The sequence below is a fragment of the Harmonia axyridis genome, chromosome 3 (genome assembly GCF_914767665.1).
Source record: "Harmonia axyridis chromosome 3, icHarAxyr1.1, whole genome shotgun sequence".
In the NCBI taxonomy this organism is placed as follows: domain Eukaryota; kingdom Metazoa; phylum Arthropoda; class Insecta; order Coleoptera; family Coccinellidae; genus Harmonia; species Harmonia axyridis.
This window is the reverse complement of record NC_059503.1, coordinates 21,840,421-21,858,181: the sequence shown is the minus strand read 5'-3', so window position 1 is coordinate 21,858,181 and position 17,761 is coordinate 21,840,421. Positions and strand designations below refer to the sequence as shown.

Below are 17,761 nucleotides of genomic sequence, written 5' to 3'. Positions count from 1 at the left end.
TCGAAAAATAATTAATAACTCAAAAACCGTTGAAGATATGGATGGAAAAGTAGGAGTGAATATATTTAATATTTTATGGAGTATCATAAAAAAAATAGAAATACCGGATGTCCTATTCAAAATAACAAAGTTGTTGCCAAATTGTCGTACATCCGGCAACACTGGAAATGTGAAATTATTTTAAAAATGTACCTTATATGGCCAAATATCTATCCACAAAATTTGAAATTTTTACTATCAATAGTTTCCATAATAATCCAATAGGCCACTCACCTTGGGACACCCGATATATTTTGTTGAGGTACTTACTGGTTGAGGTCTTATAGAACTGTATATTTTATTTGCAGTATCTGTCTTATTCTTTTCAGAATTATCAATATACCCCTCAGCCACAGTAGTTGATATTTCTCATGGGGAGCTTCGTTTATGAAATTATTAAGTTGTTCTGGCGTAAAAGTTTTTGCATTTTTTGCTACATGTTTTTCTGATTGTCGTTTGAGAAACGCACGTAATTTTGAATAATTCTCTATATTGATTGAATTATTTAAGTCCAGTGTGCTTCTTAGCATGGAGTAGAAAGTCCATAAAGACGATGGTTTATATTTTGTGCTAAGTTCACTAAAATACGCGAGAAGAACATTCTCTGTAAATGACTTGATGAACTTATTGCTACACCAATCTTGAAAATTTTTGTATACAGTTTTATATTTGTTCTGGGATTTTTTTGGCAATAAATTCTGTATTGTATCGTTAGCTGCTTGTCTTATTTCTGGTGGTGTACATAGTAATTCGACTTCACTATCTGAATTCATCTTTTTCAGCAAAACTTTCACAATAATTACTTATCAATTCAATTTGAAAACGTCAAAATTATTAAATTGACCTTCCTCCCCTCAATATCAAAATGGAATGTTCCCTTTCGGCCAATCAAATAGAAGCACAGAAGTATGGAAGCACAGAGCCATCTTTTCTGATTCAATATAATAGTGAGTTATAGCAGTGAGTTATTATAACTCACGGCGTTGGTTAACAGAGACTATTAATTCCTCAGAATCAGTTGAATAATGAATATATAATTAAATAGGAGTAGATAAAGAATTTTGTCGAGGCATTCTCAGCCAATTACAGTGACTTAATAAAACACATGACAACAATATGTTCAAATTGAGCCTAAAAGTGGCGAATAAGGCGGGGCTTAACCATAGAACTTAAGGATACGATTAACTGAACTGAACCGACGTCAAAATTAAATTTACTGGGCCTGATAGATTTGTATATAGAAAAAATTTATCCAACTGAAGAGTACCTACTACAGTGACTTAATAAAATGAGCCTTACATTTCGAATAATTCCCAAAAATCTGGTAAACGGAGAATGTAAACAAAAAGCCGCCATATTTAGGCTCAAAAACCAGCAGAGAGGGATAATTATCTCAATCGAGGAAAAAATTGATTCAGTACGGTTTAAAATACTTTTATTCCGATTCGTATTCGAAAAGAAATTCAATACATTTATCACTGTTATCCTAATGGACGGTTATACTAATAATCACTTGCTAGATACATTAAATCGAAATAGCCACACAACACTAATGAATTCTTCCTCAAAATATAGTAATTCTTCTTGTCTCATATCGATTTTATCCACGAATTAGACATGATTTGAGATTGATATAAATTAGTTCGCGATACTAATCTTCATAACTTGCAGTTAATTTTTCCAATATCTTCTTGATTTCACCTTGGTATTTTCCTTGCCACTGCATGTTTAGTTCCACTGTTTCAACAGATTGTTTAATACTTTGGTTAATCTCTGTGAGCTTCTCTTCGTTTGTGGCCAGGAAGTTCTTGTACTAGAAAGTAAAACAATTTGTTATAATAAATTCAAAAATATTTCGGTTAAGAGGGATTACCACCACGTGGTTTTTCGCGTATAGGTCAAACTTTGGTTCAACACGAAACTTAACTACTTTACTTTTTTTTTGCCCTGAGGTAGGGGGGAAGCTAATTCTGTGACTAATCCCTTCATTCTGCCTGTAGAATAATATCGTGCGAGAATATCTCAGATTCAAATAGATTTCATTTTAATATCTTTTATATTGATACTTGGAACTCTCCTGCCACGTATCTATTGTCTGTCAAATTTGTGATACGTTTTTGGTTTTATACGATACTCATAACAGATCATATACTTACTTAAATCAATTACCGTTTTAGAGATAAAGAGAAGACTTGGTGTTTTAAATGGAACACCCTTATATGATTTGATTACAATTATACAATGAACATAATATGAGTTAAATTTCGAAATAAATGAAAAATATTTATATATATATATATATATATATATATATATATATATATATATATATATAAGGTGTCCCATAAAAAAAATTCGAGAAACCCAAGATCTTTGAGAAGGATTCAATTTTCGAAAGAATGCGGCTATAGAAATGCGTTAAAAAATACAGGGTGACCCCTTTAAGAAAAACAAACGCTCCTCTATATCTCTGAAACGATAATTAATTTCTAAGAACTGTTATGAGTATCATATAAACTATTAAAATCTCTGAAAAAATCTTTCACAATTTTTTATATCTCGAATAAGAACTAATTTTTCTCTAAGTCTAATATTTCTCGAGATGCTTTCAGTGAACACCGAATTTGGGACACCCTGTACATGTATCTCTTGAAGGTGACGAATGAAGTCAAAATTTTAAGAAATAATGTTTTTTTACTGGTTAGCGTTGATTTGAGATTCAACGAAAAATAATCGTTATCGCAATTCATTCGAGAATGTGAATACAATCAAAGGAGTCAACTGAAATCAAATTAGTGATGATTACATGCTCAATCGAATTCATGCCAGGTCCGCTAGTTCATAATAAATAAAACATATTGGCAGGATCCACTATATTTACCAAGCGGATGAGTCAAATAGTAGTTCCGGAGCAAAACACTTTTGAAAAGTGCGCCAGACCATGGCGTGAACTAACCTAAAATCATTAGCTTCATTCCTTCTGTACCTACCTGTTCGTAATCCTCTGGCTTAGTCATGTATTTCCCTAGTGGCTTGATATATCTATTGAATACATTCACATCATCTTCATTACTGAAAATCAAAAAAGGTCAGTAATTTTCACCAAAAAAATCTCTTATCTTACTATTCGTAAATGGCTGGGAACTTCTTGTACAAGAAATCCTTAGCGATTTCGAAACCATCTCGGTTGGTGAGGACTGCAACGAAGACCGTGGAAGCATCCTGCCTTTTAATGCCAGAATTCTCTTGAATCGTCATTTCTAAGTAACTTTTCAGTAAAGAAGTGTTTCTGGTGCATCCTAGCCCTCTCATCATAAGGTTCTTTTCGCTCGCTAGGTTCGCCTTTCTGTATTGGTTCCACAGGAAATTCCATTCTTTCTCACCTCCCTCTTTAACTCCATAACAGTATACCAATCTTCGCAGGTCCTTTGGAATTCTGAGGAAAATCATACATTATTCTGAATTCATTTCTGTGACCCTCAATGATTCAATAGGACGAAGTCAGAGCTTTCCCTATTACATTTCAACTTTACTGATAACGCGCCGCCAAAAATATTCTCTATCTCCGAAAAGATAAAAAGATACTGCTTCCTTTGGCATAATTCCAAACAGATACTTATATTATTATAAATATTAATCAATAGAATGTTTCAATTCAAGCAGAGGCCTCGAAAAAACAAGTTGCTAAAGAAAAATTATTTTTTTGTGGTTCTCGTAAATACTCAGTTATAAAGGGTGTTTTTTTAAGAGCTATAGAACTTTAAATTGCAATAAAACAACAATGGATTATTCGATTGACATGAATTTCATTTATCCGCAAGATAATCTTGTGGCATTACATTTTAAAAATGATTTCTGTCATATGACTGGCTCGGATGTAGTCCAATCTGGACGTCCAATTTTCGATTACTTTTTCCACGGTTGTGGCCGTATATCGGCAATAACACGGCGAATATTGTCTTCCAAATGATTAAGGGTTTGTGGCTTATCCGCATAGACCAATGACTTTACATAGCCCTACAGAAAGTAGTCTAGTGGTGTTGAATCACAAGATCTTGGAGGCCAATTCACAGGTCCAAAACGTGAAATTAGGCGGTCACCAAACGTGTCTTTCAATAAATCCATTGTGGCACAAGCTGTGTGACATGTTGCGCCGTCTTGTTGGAACCCCAGCTCCTGGACATCATGGTTGTTCAATTCAGGAATGAAAAAGTTAGTAATCATGGCTTTATACCTATCACCATTGACTGTAACGTTCTGGCCATCATCGTTTTTGAAGAAGTACGGAGCAATGATTCCACCAGCCCATAAAGCGCACCAAACAGTCAGTTTTTCTGGATGTAACGGTGTTTCGACATACACTCGAGGATTAGCTTCACTCCTAATGCGGCAGTTTTGTTTGTTGACGTAGCCATTCAACCATAAAAGTGCGCTTCACCGCTAAACAAAATTCACTTATGAAAATCGAGAACAACGGCCATTTTGGGCCAAATTGCACTATTTGCAAGCGTTGTTCAGGCGTGAGTCTAGTCATGATGAATTGCCAAACCAAACTGAGAATAAATCACTTGACAGCTGTTAAATCGATCACCATTTTGAGCAGTAATGCCAACTTAAAGTTATATACCTCGAAAAAAAAACACCCTATAATATCACAAGAGCATAGACAATATTCGATTATACACCGATTAACAAGACGTAAAGAATCCGTAAATTTTCCATAGTTGCGGCGTATTGATTAGTGAATATACACCTTGACGACGTGGTATATTCGTTTTGGTGTTTCGACTCCTGCTATATTGGGATCATTTCCATTTCCATTTCCACTCGAGCTGCTCTCTCGTGCTGTTTCGCGAACTAGGTCTCATGAATCGGTGTATAATCGAATATTGTCTATGCTCTTATAATATCATAACTGATTATTAGGAATTTCGATAACACATTATTGGTGATACTCACTGGTTTTCAGTTTCCGAACTATTTTGGTATTGAGAAAACAGATTCCTGGCCTCTTGTAGACATTTCTTATTGCCATACATGCAAGATTTTCTGATGATCATTTCTTGATGACTTACTGTATCCAGTCTTTCGCTCTCTGTAGTAATTTTCATGCCAAATTTCTCGAATTGAGGTTGGAGAAGATGTCTCATATATTTCTATAAAAATAAAAATGTATGGCTTATATCCAATATGAGAAGCAGAAAATGTAATGAAGCAAAATTAAAAGTAAAATGTTTACATTGCGATATGATGCAAAAATTAAATATATGAACTGAAAATAATTATTCTAACTAAAATTTAGAACTAAATTTCTGAACGTTCACTTCTGTTTCTGCAAAATTTTGAAAATTTTCAGTTCCAAACAGAAATCACATAAATATCGATCAATTGAACTCCCTTTCACTTTTAGTGTGACTTATTCATAATATTGGGTTTTTTGTGATTTATGTTTACCTTGAAAAGACTATGTGATGGATTTTGCATTGTTTGTATGTCCAGAACATTAAGGTTTTCCACTGCAGTCATCCAAGGAGAATACTCTGTTTCATTTTTCAGATATCCCAGAATATCGAAGAGTAGTTGGTACTTTATGAGTCCGACCCAAGCGAATTCAGAGGCATCATCAATGATCTGAACTCTATTGAGTATGGGAATTTTCGTATAGTCCCCACTCTTCAATGTGGCAGATAGAAGATTCCAATTTTGTTCATCATAGTTTATTTTATATAGAGCTGATGAAGAGAAGAATATAAATAAAGGAAAAATGAACATAACCAAATATATCCATCCAAAATATTTGTACATATTATGAACTCTACTTAGTACCACTCACATGCTAGTTGCAAATTCAATAGGAGCCAACTGTCTGAGGGTAGACCAGAAATAGTGATTTCTTTGAGGGGACATGTCATCCATGTTTTCGGAGTTGTTGTATTGACGTCCAGTTCTTTTTCAGTTGTGTAGCTTACCGGAATCCACCAACAGGTTTCTGCAGATGCATTCCTAGCTCTTATGGTATCTCTGAAGAATCTCTCCTATAGAAATTTAGGGATTGAAATGCTACCATATCATTTAACAAACACTAGTTTTTACCTGCGTCAACACTGCTGTACCATCTGCATAATTTCTAGTCACAGTTACAACTGGATATCCAGTTTGTAGGGTCCAGGAATCCATCACAGTATTAACTGTCATATCGGGTGACAATGCCTTATTTCTATGGGCGGCTGTCGTCAGGCTTTTCCATAAGTCATTTTGTTCTGCGTTGCCGAATTTATGCTCTAGCAAAAAACTATTGACTCCTTCTTTCAAAGACTCCTCGCCTAGGAAAAGACCCATCATGCGGATGAGGAAAGAGCCTTTCTCATAGGAAACAGTATCGAATATTTCGGATATGAGATCGGGATTGTCAATGTGAACAGAAACCTGCAAAACGAAAAAACTTATTATCTCGAAATTCGGAATATATTTTTAAACCTAAAACGAAACAACGGTGATGAAAATGGTTGAACAAATCGGAAGGATTGAAAAATTAAGTAGTGTATATATTATGACCAAGCTATTCTCTGGATTATTCCTAATGCCCGGTTCGTATAAGTATATAACGACCAATCAAATCACGTCAAGCGGTTAATAATCCTTTCAACTTTATTATTCTTCGCAGTACCTGGACTTTATGGATATTGCTGGAAAATGTCAATTTTCCGAGAGAAGTCTGCACACAAACTTTGTTTAGGCAGAATAGATCAAATTTTATTAACCAAAATTGTAGAGAGTAATGAATAAGGTTTTTATTATTATATAGTTGTTTGTTTTACTAGGCAGCGAAGTAGTAGATTGACCGCAGCGCCTGATAGTTCATAGCCAAGCGTACTTTGCTGCCGAGTTGAACATATAATTTTTTCTTCGATTGTTTATAATGATATATGTAGGATAATATAGTATTTGCAAATTTTCACGATTCCCACAACCTTTTTATTTTTTCTGTAGTGAAAACTTAACAGAAATATTTGGTGAGAAATCGTCTATAGAGCATCTCATTTTGAAAACCAGTCAAATTTGTAAAAAAATTTTTTTGAAAAAACGGTTTTTGCTCAATAACTTTTCATGCCTTGGTTCTATAGTTTTTCCAATAACATATTTTGATAGCCCGTGAAAAATACTATCATATTGATGGGTAACTCTCCAATTTTGCTTGAAGGATAAGACACAAAATCCAGTGACCCGCTTACGTGAAACACCCTGTACAGTGACCAATAAGCGTTCATCAATGATGCCTATTTTCAAGCGGGTAGATTCTATCATTTGCAGCATTTAGTTACTTAATTACGAAGTTACCCGATTGGTTGAATATTGAACACTGAGAAATCAGAAAGCTATAGAGAAGAAAACTCACTGGATGCGATGACTTCAGAGCATCTATGTAAAACACGCTGACAGCCCCATCGACTATGCTCTCTTCCAGGGAGTTCCACTCGGGATACAAGTGGTCAACCGCCAGCGCTGCCATATAGGTGGCGAATCCCTCGTTCAGCCAAAGATCCGTCCACCACTTCATCGTGACCAAATTTCCAAACCATTGGTGGGCCAGTTCGTGGGCGATGACGCTGGCGACCCTATGCCGGCTCTGCGTAGTCGAGCTGTCCTTGTCGTAGAGAAGGGCCGTTTCCCTGTAAGTGATGAGACCCCAATTTTCCATGGCTCCTGCGCTGAAGTCTGGAATAGCGATCATATCCTGTTTCGGGAGAGGGTAAGGAAGGTCGTAGAATTCTTCGTAGAAAGCCAGGGCTCTGGGTCCAACGCTGTTGGCGAAATCCACCTGAGGAGATTGAAGGGGTTCAGGGTTTTTCAATTCTTTCAGTCAATTCTATTATTTCTATTGTGGGTACTTTTTTTAATCCGAAAGATGGCGCTGTACGCTACGCAATTCTCGGTAGAACAACACCGATTGTGACATAAACCCAACCGTTTTACGGCAGTCACCGCTATGGCGGTGAGAGGTGTATATTATTAATTTCAACGAAAACTACCTAATGATCATTACCTGCAGCTATTCCAACCAAATAAATACAGAAGATCTGAAATCCCTTAAACTGATATTAACCCTAATTAATATATCTTGTTCCCGAAAAATATTCATTTTGATCAACTTTACAAAGTTAGGTTTGAATATATAGTTAAAAAAATTCTCAAAAAATAATGAACAATATCTAATACCATAACATTTTCAAGAAATAATAATTGGTGCATCTAAGAGAGTGCAATTACAGAGCCCAGTTTCTTTTACTATCTATCATCTTTCTTCAAAACCAGGTGCCAAGTACCGAGCCGATGATTCATTTGCGAAATGGATGTATTTTATTACTACCATAACTATGTTCCTTTGAGGTCAGTCCAAACGGAAACCCATCTACCTAGGCTCGGATAACGAACCATTCATGGATCTTTGGGTCCTAAAAGATCCTCAGATTGAATGAACTGAATGTGAAAGTTTGGTTCATTCGGATCGGTTCGAACGAACGAATCATTTTCAGAGAGACGACCCGATCGAACCATTCGTTCTTATCTATCTGAAGACCCGGGTCTTTTGATTCGTTCGTTCGTGAACGACACATCCCTAGTGTATATGGCAAGTACGGATTCACGGCTTGGCTTGATATTCAAGCTCAAACCAAGTAGCTTGAGCTTTAGTTTTTAGTAGTTTTTTAATATTAATTCAAGTATTTATTTATTGAGTAACATGACTCAACTTTAAAAAATTACTACTTGATTTGAACTCGAGTTGATTTCGAGTCAAGCTCAAGCTAATTGGCTTGAGTTTGAGTCAAGTAGCTTGAATATCAAGAAAAAGACCTTAATCCCTAATGGCTAGAATCATCGAGTTGCCATACTGATGATTACATCAGTGATGCCGGGATAAAACATCTCCCGTGAGAGCACTAGAGTAGTCACTATAAAAATTGGTTGAGATGCCTCGCGAGCAATGAATCTTAGTTGCTTAGTTGGTTGATGCTATCATATCCAATAAATATTAATCAATTGTTGGAAAATTCTTTAATGATTTTTGTTCGCATCGGCATATTTCTTGAGTTAATAAAAAGATAACTCTGTTCAATATATTGAATCTTATTTACATCAAAAATTCCTGAAACTGGACAGTGTTGTGGATCAAAAAAAATGTGTTACTCTATCTAAGTAATCCGCTATTCTTTCGTTGCTGCATATTGGTGAAATCTTAATGTTGACCCTTAGAGTTGTACCCAGACGTTGAATAGCTCTTTCGTCGGTTCATGTAAATCACAGATTTTTGCGTCAACATAAATATATCCCATATTTTTTAAAAATTTGATTCAACCAGTTAATCACTAATCTTATGATTTTTACGAACAATTTCTGAATCTTTACCGATCGATTTACGATGTTAAAGATTTCAATATTCAATGAAAAGTGATGGCAAGAAAATTGCCAGAATTTCTATCGAAATCAAAACCCACAAAACGTTCTAAAACTGTCTATTTTCATAATGTTTTCTTCTATCGCCCAAATCATATTTCGATATTAAATAAATTTTTTTCACGCAATGTTTGTTTTACTTACCTGACCTAAGGCATCTTTTCTAGCCCAGATATTGAAGGTAACATTATTTCCAAGATTCTTCAACGGTGATTTTACATAACCAAAATCAGAAACAATGAAGGCTACCAGATACGTTGACATGGGAACTGATTTTTCGAATATATCCCAGTACCACCCGGGCATTCCAACACTAAAGAACAAAAAAGATAAACATGGTCAATGTTCATCAATGTATGTCGCACTTCCTACTAGACATCGTTTTATGAAAGCTGACTAGTAATTATAATTTTAGTAATTACTGAAATAATGAACATAACTTTGTCCATTATTTCTACCTACAAAGTAACCAAAGGCATCAAGTTCGGAGTAGTCAATATCTTGAAGAAAGCCTGTCATGATGCATACAAATATAGGCCTCAAACAAAATTATTATATATCTTTTAGCAAGATATTAACATACAATACAAATTTTTGATATTCTTCTTCAATAAGCAGAATGCTTTTCAATCACAGAGCTTTGAAATATATCTCTCACAGCAAGTTGCAGGAATGTCCATTAAAATTTAATTCCGTCATTAAAATTTTAATCCTCCAGTAGATGAGCCTATTGGCTATTTACACATTTATCTTCAAGAAGCTGACTGCTCTCAATCACAGAGCATTCAAAATATATCTCGTAAACCCAGTTGCAAGAACGTTCATTCAAATTTAATGCCGTCATTAAAATTAATCCTCCAGTAGAGGTGCCTATTGGCTATATGCACATCTTAATGGATTAAAATTTTGATGCGGCATTAAATTTGAATTAACGTTCCTGCAACTGGGTGTTATATTTATATAATGACTGAATTTCTGCATAGAATAGTGGCCATAGTTGCTGAGAATAATTTATGCACTTTTTTATGAATATGATCAAATTTGTATTGATCAGCTAAGTTATACTGAAAAGAGAAAATGCTAAGATTGAGAACAGAAAATATTGCTCACATTGGTTTGGTCTCCTCAATAGGCATATTGCTTAATGCTGTATATCCATCTTTCCTTCCTAGACTGATCTTGAAGGTGGCCTTCATTAAAGGCTCATCGAAGCAAGGAAAAGCTTTCCTGGCGTGAGTAGGTTCGAACTGTGTCACTGACAACCATCTTTTTTCTCCATTCTTCGTCTCGTAATGACTTTTGTAATATCCGCTAAGACTATTGCTGAGCTTACCCTCGAATTTTATGCTGATTAGATATTGGTGGCCCTCTTCCAGGGGGGTTTTAGTATGTATTATCATCCATTCCTTCTCGTCATCGTGTTCTAAACTTCCTAGTTCCACTGGCGAATTTTTCGTTGTATCTTTGATAGATATATCATGTTCGTCAATGGTCAAGTTCTTAACGTGCAGGTTAACCTGACTTGTGGTAGAGACGCATTTGGTCTGGAAAACGGATATTATCATATAAATATTGTTTTAGGGCAAATGACATTGACTCTTTCAATGATTAGTAATTCGATGTGAGAAGAAAATTGATGAATTATCGTCGATGGGTGTGGTGCTATACTATCTATACTTCTCGTTTTTCTTTCTTCGCTCATTGCTTATTATTTTGCTATAGAATTTTTTGAAATTTGGCAGATGCAAAGTGCAAACTGAAAAGTTGAAAATAGTTTTGTGCAATAGGCCCAGATATTATCTTAATTTTTTTCGCTTTTTCCAACTTCCTCCAACACTTTTTCTTTTAGAAAAAAAATTTCATGTCAAATAAACGAATCACTAACCTCAAACCAATGTTTTGATTCGTATCAATACAACATAATAATATACTGGTGCCCTAGCGTAGGTGTAACAAACTGATAGGCTAGATAACGGGAAGAAGAGATCACCAAACAAACAGGTTTGATCCAATGAAAACAAATTCATTCGTTTACCATCCGCTATTATAGCGATTGTGAATTTTGCAATCGGATATCAAAAATATTTTCCATTCCAAAAGTGCTTCGACTAATTTCCGTACGTTACTATGTATGAATAGGTATTTGACATATCTTTACCAAAGGCTTCATATATTATTAAATGAAAATAAATTTCAATATTTGTACATTTGACAGTTTCGAACGGTTACCTTCTTTTAAATATTCTTCAATCTTTAGATTTTTTCTAATTTTTAACTACATGCTCATATAATTTATATACACATAAAGTATTTAATGGCTTCCTCCCTTTTGTGAGGTTGATGTAATATATGCTCTGAGTTCTAATTGAAGCAGGTCTCATGAACAATGAGAGTATTATCCTATTCTGTTTGGTTTTCAAGTGAGCTACTTTCCATCTATCAATTGATAATATCGCTCGACACAAAATAATAGATATACTTAATATGGAAATTATCTCATGTGAGAAAGTGAATTAATTGAGCGTATAGAGAACTGAATATTAATTATTGACTCACCTCAATTTCAACATGGCCATTGAACTTGAAAGCGTCATCAAAATTCGTGATAATATTGAGCCTATAATGTTCTGGGATAACATTTGTTGGCAATCTGTAGGTATCATTGTCGGAAGACTGAGCGAGCCCCCATATCACGCAATGGAAGAAAAATACCTTGAAAATCATCTGAAAAAAAAATAAAATTTTTGACAAGAAACAGAACTCTATTTAATTCTAGGGAAAGTGTCACTCTGAAAAATCAATCAGTTTGACAAACATTGTCATGTAATATATTCGATATCAACGATAACCCTTCAATTGTCTGTACACTGCTCCTTCGTACAAAAACATTTAAACCTTACTGAACCTTTTCAGTTTTGGTTATAGAATGTGTAGAATACAAAAATCGAATAAAAAAATATTGCGAATATTGTTACAATTTTAGTATTTCCTCAACTCAAAATATCTTTTAAAGGATAGCAAGCATCGAGATTCGAATCAGAGATCATTAGTTCTGAATTCCTGAATAAAAAAATTATTAATAAAATTTTGAGCTCGAAAATATTGTATTCAGTCATCATAGCAATATACTTCTGAACAAAAAACATTTCCTAATGATGTGTTATAAAGTTTCCGACAAATTTTTTTTATTTGGTTCCCTTGATGTTTTCCCTAAAGATGCATTGATCATATTGAAGCTATAGGGATCAATGAAGTATAGCAATTATGTTGAAGTTGAGTATATGATGTGTTCTCTAAATGCTTCGTGGAGCTTAAAACATGAAAAAATGAGAAAAGCATCGATTGAGAGTCAGGAGATTTTGCATTAGAATTTTCAATTTGAAATACCCACAAACTTGAACACAAATCTGAAGTTAAAAGTTCGTGATCTGTGACATGCAATGAAAACAGAGAATGACCAGATTTTTTCAATCAATGCATTCATCACTTATTCTCAGAGAAAACTCGAGTTTTCCTTTTTCGATATATGCATTCAAATTTGTCTATTTCAAAATCTATTCGAGATACGAGAATTCCATCTTTTTCGTATCTCGAATAGATTTTGAAATAACGAAATTAAAAAAAAATCTCCCAATTATACGATTTTCACGAAAATTCATGCCGATAGGCAGTTTTTCAATCATTGAAAAAGAAAATTCAATATGGGTTCCGAAACTATGCATGAATCAAATTTTGCTTTATTACCGAATTCCTTTGAAATAATTGAGTCTTTAATTTCACTGAAAACTTAGTGTCCCTAGTTTCTCTTGATTCCTACATAAAATGGGTTAATTCATTCAAATATTATATTATATAGAAATTAATGATTTTCCAATCATTAATTTCTATATAATATAATATTTGAATGAATTAACCCAATACTCGACATAAAACAAACTCTAGCCCGCTGAATTTCAAATTATATAACAATATTTTATATTATTCCTTATGTATTCTTATGGTTGAATTCAAAGAATAATTTTCCAATATAGCTTAGTGTAAACATTATTATTTTTACAAATAATCGGAGTTATGGAGGAAGAAAATTTCAAAAATTCTATGTTGACCACATTTGGAGTAATCACAAGAATTCCTAATCAGTAAAAACTCATTTAAATTCGCCACCAGTAATTTTCTAGGTAACCTTGTTGTCATATGATGAGAATTCGATAAGATGACTACAGGGTCGTAACATCACAAATCAAATCTAGATGTACCTTCTGTTTTAAATTCTCTATTTGAAACAGTTTCATTAGAATTCCTTATTCGATCCACTGAAACCAGTCAATGATCAACCTACAGATCTTCTTCATTGAAACATTTCTTCTTTTTATTTTCAATAATTCATTGAATATAATTTCTATTCACTTCACTCGATGATCATTTTTTTTTTGTTTTATATTTCACGTCATGTCATCCTTTCGAAACAATTTTTTTGTTTTTTGGACAACCGTTCTTCGAACTGATTGATATCCTTGATCATTTCGTCAAAATATCTAATTTTCGAATTTTGAGCCGATATTGATATCAAAGTATGAGATTGGCCCCATTGATGACGAATCTATAATAAATTCGAATCTGGCCATCCTTGCGGCCGTAAACAAAATTACTCCCGAAATTTTTCAGAATAGCTTCAAATTTCAAATGCCCCAGATTAGCTGTTCGAAAGATTGTTTTCTGTTAATTTCAGAACTGCAGATTCGATCAAAATGAAGCTTTGCATTTGAATGTGAAATAACAATTTCAAGCAACTTGAGAAATTTTATATTGTTTTACCAGAACCATAGAAATGACATGAGGAATATAAAAATAATATCTCCTGACCGCAAAACTCCTTGAGTTGTGATTTTGGGTGTTTATGTGAGAAAGTACTCTCAAACTTCGTGCAACATTTCAAGCTGATGAAAAATATTGGAGAAGAAATTTCGAGTTGATCATTTTATCAAATAGGCGTGGAAAATTCAAGGAGAATATCGAGACAAAAACTCATAATTCAGTGACAACATCCCATTGAGTTGAGTTTTTAAAAAAGAATAAAAATAACAAATTCATGTTTTATGAGAAATTTCGTGTTTATTGGGTCCTCAGAATCATAGAAAATTCAAACAGAATATCGAAAAAATATAAAGAAAGCAATGACGTTAAGTCAGGAGCTCTCATCCATTAATGAGCTAATTGCACCTTTGAAGACCACATATCTCAAGCTCCCCTAAAGCTCCTACCTCTGAGTCAGTGCTTACCGTATTCATTTATTGATTGTGTATTTTTGATAATTATTAATTCAATATTTATTCCAAGATGTAGCATTTTTTCTCATCATAACAAAACAATCAGATATTTTCTGTTGACTTTTTAATCTCAAGTCGTAATTCAAATCTTTATTCAATAGAATACAAAATTCGATAAAAAATACGCATATTTTTTTTAATTAGACCTAATGATTCTCATCAAAACAAGAAAAACCAATTGTTTTAAATCAAGATCTTTTTAGTCAAAGTGGCTTCCTTCAGTATACATACTTTCTAAAAAAAAACTGTAGTCAAAACTTTCTGGCTTGCGACGTTCCATGATAACATAATATTTCTTTCAAAAAAAGTCTTTTATCTCTTTTCTGGAACAATTTTTTTGAGGAAACGAAAAAGTAATAAAAAAATAAATAAATTTCGCGATCAAATCCTATAGGTATATAACTTCAATCAAATGAAATTGTTTCTACTATTGAAAAAACAAAATTTCTATACAACACACTTATATCAACGATTTACCAAATATTACACACTATTAAGCTGAATAGGTAACCATAAAATTATGAAAATCAGTTTATGATAGGAGATCCATGTATGTAGTGTTGTAGTATTTAGTTTTTACGTCACTTGTACCATTTCATTGTTCATTATCAGTCCAATATTTAATATTAGGATATTCTTGTTCGAAAATATATAAACACCATCAATTATCTTATGGGCTATAATATATGACCCTAATCAAACACCGATTGTTTTAAGTGGTTTTTTTGATAAAAGAATAGTTGATTTCGAATGTTTTTACTCTAATCACTCTGAGACACATTCTTATGTGAAATGATTGTGACTCATGACCTGAGTATTTCTTTTCATAGTGCCCCTGAAAAATTCACTCTAGCGAGATTTAATTGTAAATATTGTATAGTACCTAATATTATACAGGGTGTAACATAAGTTCGTAAAAATATTCAAATGACATGTTTCTGAGACAATTTTACTCGATTTAATTGACTTAATTTGCAAGTGAATAGTACAAATATTATTTAATTAATTATTATTATTTTTAAAAAACGAACAAAAATATTTAATTCAACTCCAAAACGAAGCATTTCCAAACACAAGTTCATATGCACTTTTTTCTTCAAATTTTTTCAGGAATATGTCACTTGAATATTTTAATGTATTTATGTTACACACAGTAATTTTAAATTCAGTAGGTTCCATTGTATGACGACTCAATTCAACAGAATAATTTCTAACCCTCGTAATAATTTGAACGAGTTATTTTGGATCCATTCGACTCAAAAATAAATTGCCATTTTTAAATACTAATACTGAACTGAATATAAAAACAACAAAAAAATTTGTTAATTCATACTCCTAATAATTAGGTGAAAAAATTAACAGAACTCGAAAAGTTTTAGTTAGGTACTCATTTCATTTTTAATGATTTCAAATATGTAAAAAAATCAAGATATTTCTAAATCAAACTATTCATTAATGAATAAATATTATACTCAAATAGGTACATTTTTTGGAAAACTAAATAATGAATTGGATGTTGGATGAGAATTTAGAATTTTGCTTACAAAAACAAAAACCAAACTAGATTATGTAGCACCTTACACGATCATATCCTATTTTGTTTTCAATAAAAAATTTCGGAAAAACATAATCTTCCTAACTAAATTCAATTAGCGTCGATAAACTGAATTCGAATGAAAAACTGTAAGTTCACGTTTGATTTTTCATAATGTAATATATTGTTTGGAAACAACATAAATAAATAATCCTTTAATCAATCGAAATGTGGGTTCATCGTACTTTTAGATAATTGCATCAACTCACCTAAATCTATTTTCCAAAATATTTACGAAACGTAGTATGCTGCAAATCTGTATAAATTAATAGGCCAATTACTTGCGACACGTTAGTAGCGCGAAGTTCACAGGTTCGAACTGTAAAAGTATTCAACGGACAGAGAAAACTTTATTAAACTAAAGCGCCCCTCTCTTTCGAAACCTATCGAGCAGTCCTGTCTTTGACAGAATATATCGATTTAATTCCGATAAGTACCCTTCATGCTGGACGAAAAAAGCTTCCAGTTTTCGCTTGATCGGCCAGGTAATTTCTTTTCATTACTAAATGGATTTCAAATCTATCGAACCTTCGGAAATTGGCTGCGGGGACTTGGCACAGAAGCGTACTCCTCGATATTCGCTATACGGAGACAGGACAGGTTCAACAATCTTGATGAAATCCAGATTCTTGCATTCGGCAACTTGTCAGAGAATCCTCGAGTAGCTTCTCATTGCAAACTTGTACTTGATTAGGTGTACAGGGGCATACCTCATACCGTTGACTGAATAATTCAAACAATTAATTTCAACTGGAATCGAACAAACTTGCGAATAACACGCAATAAAAATCTATATTTTTATACATATCTTATTTTGAAAAGGTATCTTGATTTCGTCCTTGTAATTAATAAACAACAGGCAATCACAACTTGAGGACAGGTAAAATAGCAAAAAGAAGATCAAAAGCCCTCATTAAATTTGCCAACGTTTGAAATCTTTATTTATTCTTCATCAGGGCTGTAAAAGATAAAAACATTACTGAAATTCAACCACAAACAACTCCAAAAATGCACTCGTACATCAAAGAAATTCCAACATGAAGTATTTTTGAAAATGAAAATGACACATTATAAAGAATAAAAAAATTATTCGATATAATATAGGTTGTTCTATAATTGGAGGTACAAAGGAAAATCAGAGAGTCCTTGGATAATTTTAATTAAAAAAGTCCTATCTTGGGCCCACAAGCGCTTTGTTTTCGAAATACAGGGTGTTTCTCATGTCCTATTGATTTGTGATATATACCAGTATACTTATAATTAATTTATTCATCACAATACTACGGGATCTTCATATCAGTTTGGATTTGGAGTATTATTGTTTCAATTGTTTTTCTCGAAATCGGTA

At 33.2% G+C, this 17,761-nt stretch overlaps 1 protein-coding gene across 1 annotated transcript; it reads right to left on the bottom strand.

Annotated features, from left to right (window-relative positions):
- Nucleotides 1–1,457: 1,457 nt before the first annotated feature.
- On the bottom strand, nt 1,458–16,898 carry LOC123675205 (aminopeptidase N-like). Its single transcript, XM_045610521.1, has 12 exons — nt 16,623–16,898; nt 12,049–12,216; nt 10,603–11,036; nt 9,637–9,805; nt 7,436–7,858; nt 6,133–6,465; nt 5,873–6,074; nt 5,494–5,771; nt 4,999–5,195; nt 3,164–3,475; nt 3,030–3,111; nt 1,458–1,852 (listed from the first exon to the last, which is right to left on the bottom strand). The coding sequence occupies exons 2-12, from the start codon at nt 12,214–12,216 to the stop codon at nt 1,691–1,693; spliced, it is 2,760 nt and encodes a 919-aa protein (XP_045466477.1). The 5' UTR covers nt 16,623–16,898; the 3' UTR covers nt 1,458–1,690.
- Nucleotides 16,899–17,761: the final 863 nt, after the last annotated feature.

Coding starts and splice junctions, on each gene's coding strand:
- LOC123675205 (XM_045610521.1), bottom strand. CDS start 12,216: ATGATTTTCAAGGTATTTTTCTTCCATTGCGTGATATGGGGGCTCGCT. Junction 5,772..5,872: donor ATTGAATTTGCAACTAGCAT/GTGAGTGGTACT, acceptor TCTCTTCATCAG/CTCTATATAAAATAAACTAT. Junction 5,196..5,493: donor CATCACATAGTCTTTTCAAG/GTAAACATAAAT, acceptor TTATTTTTATAG/AAATATATGAGACATCTTCT.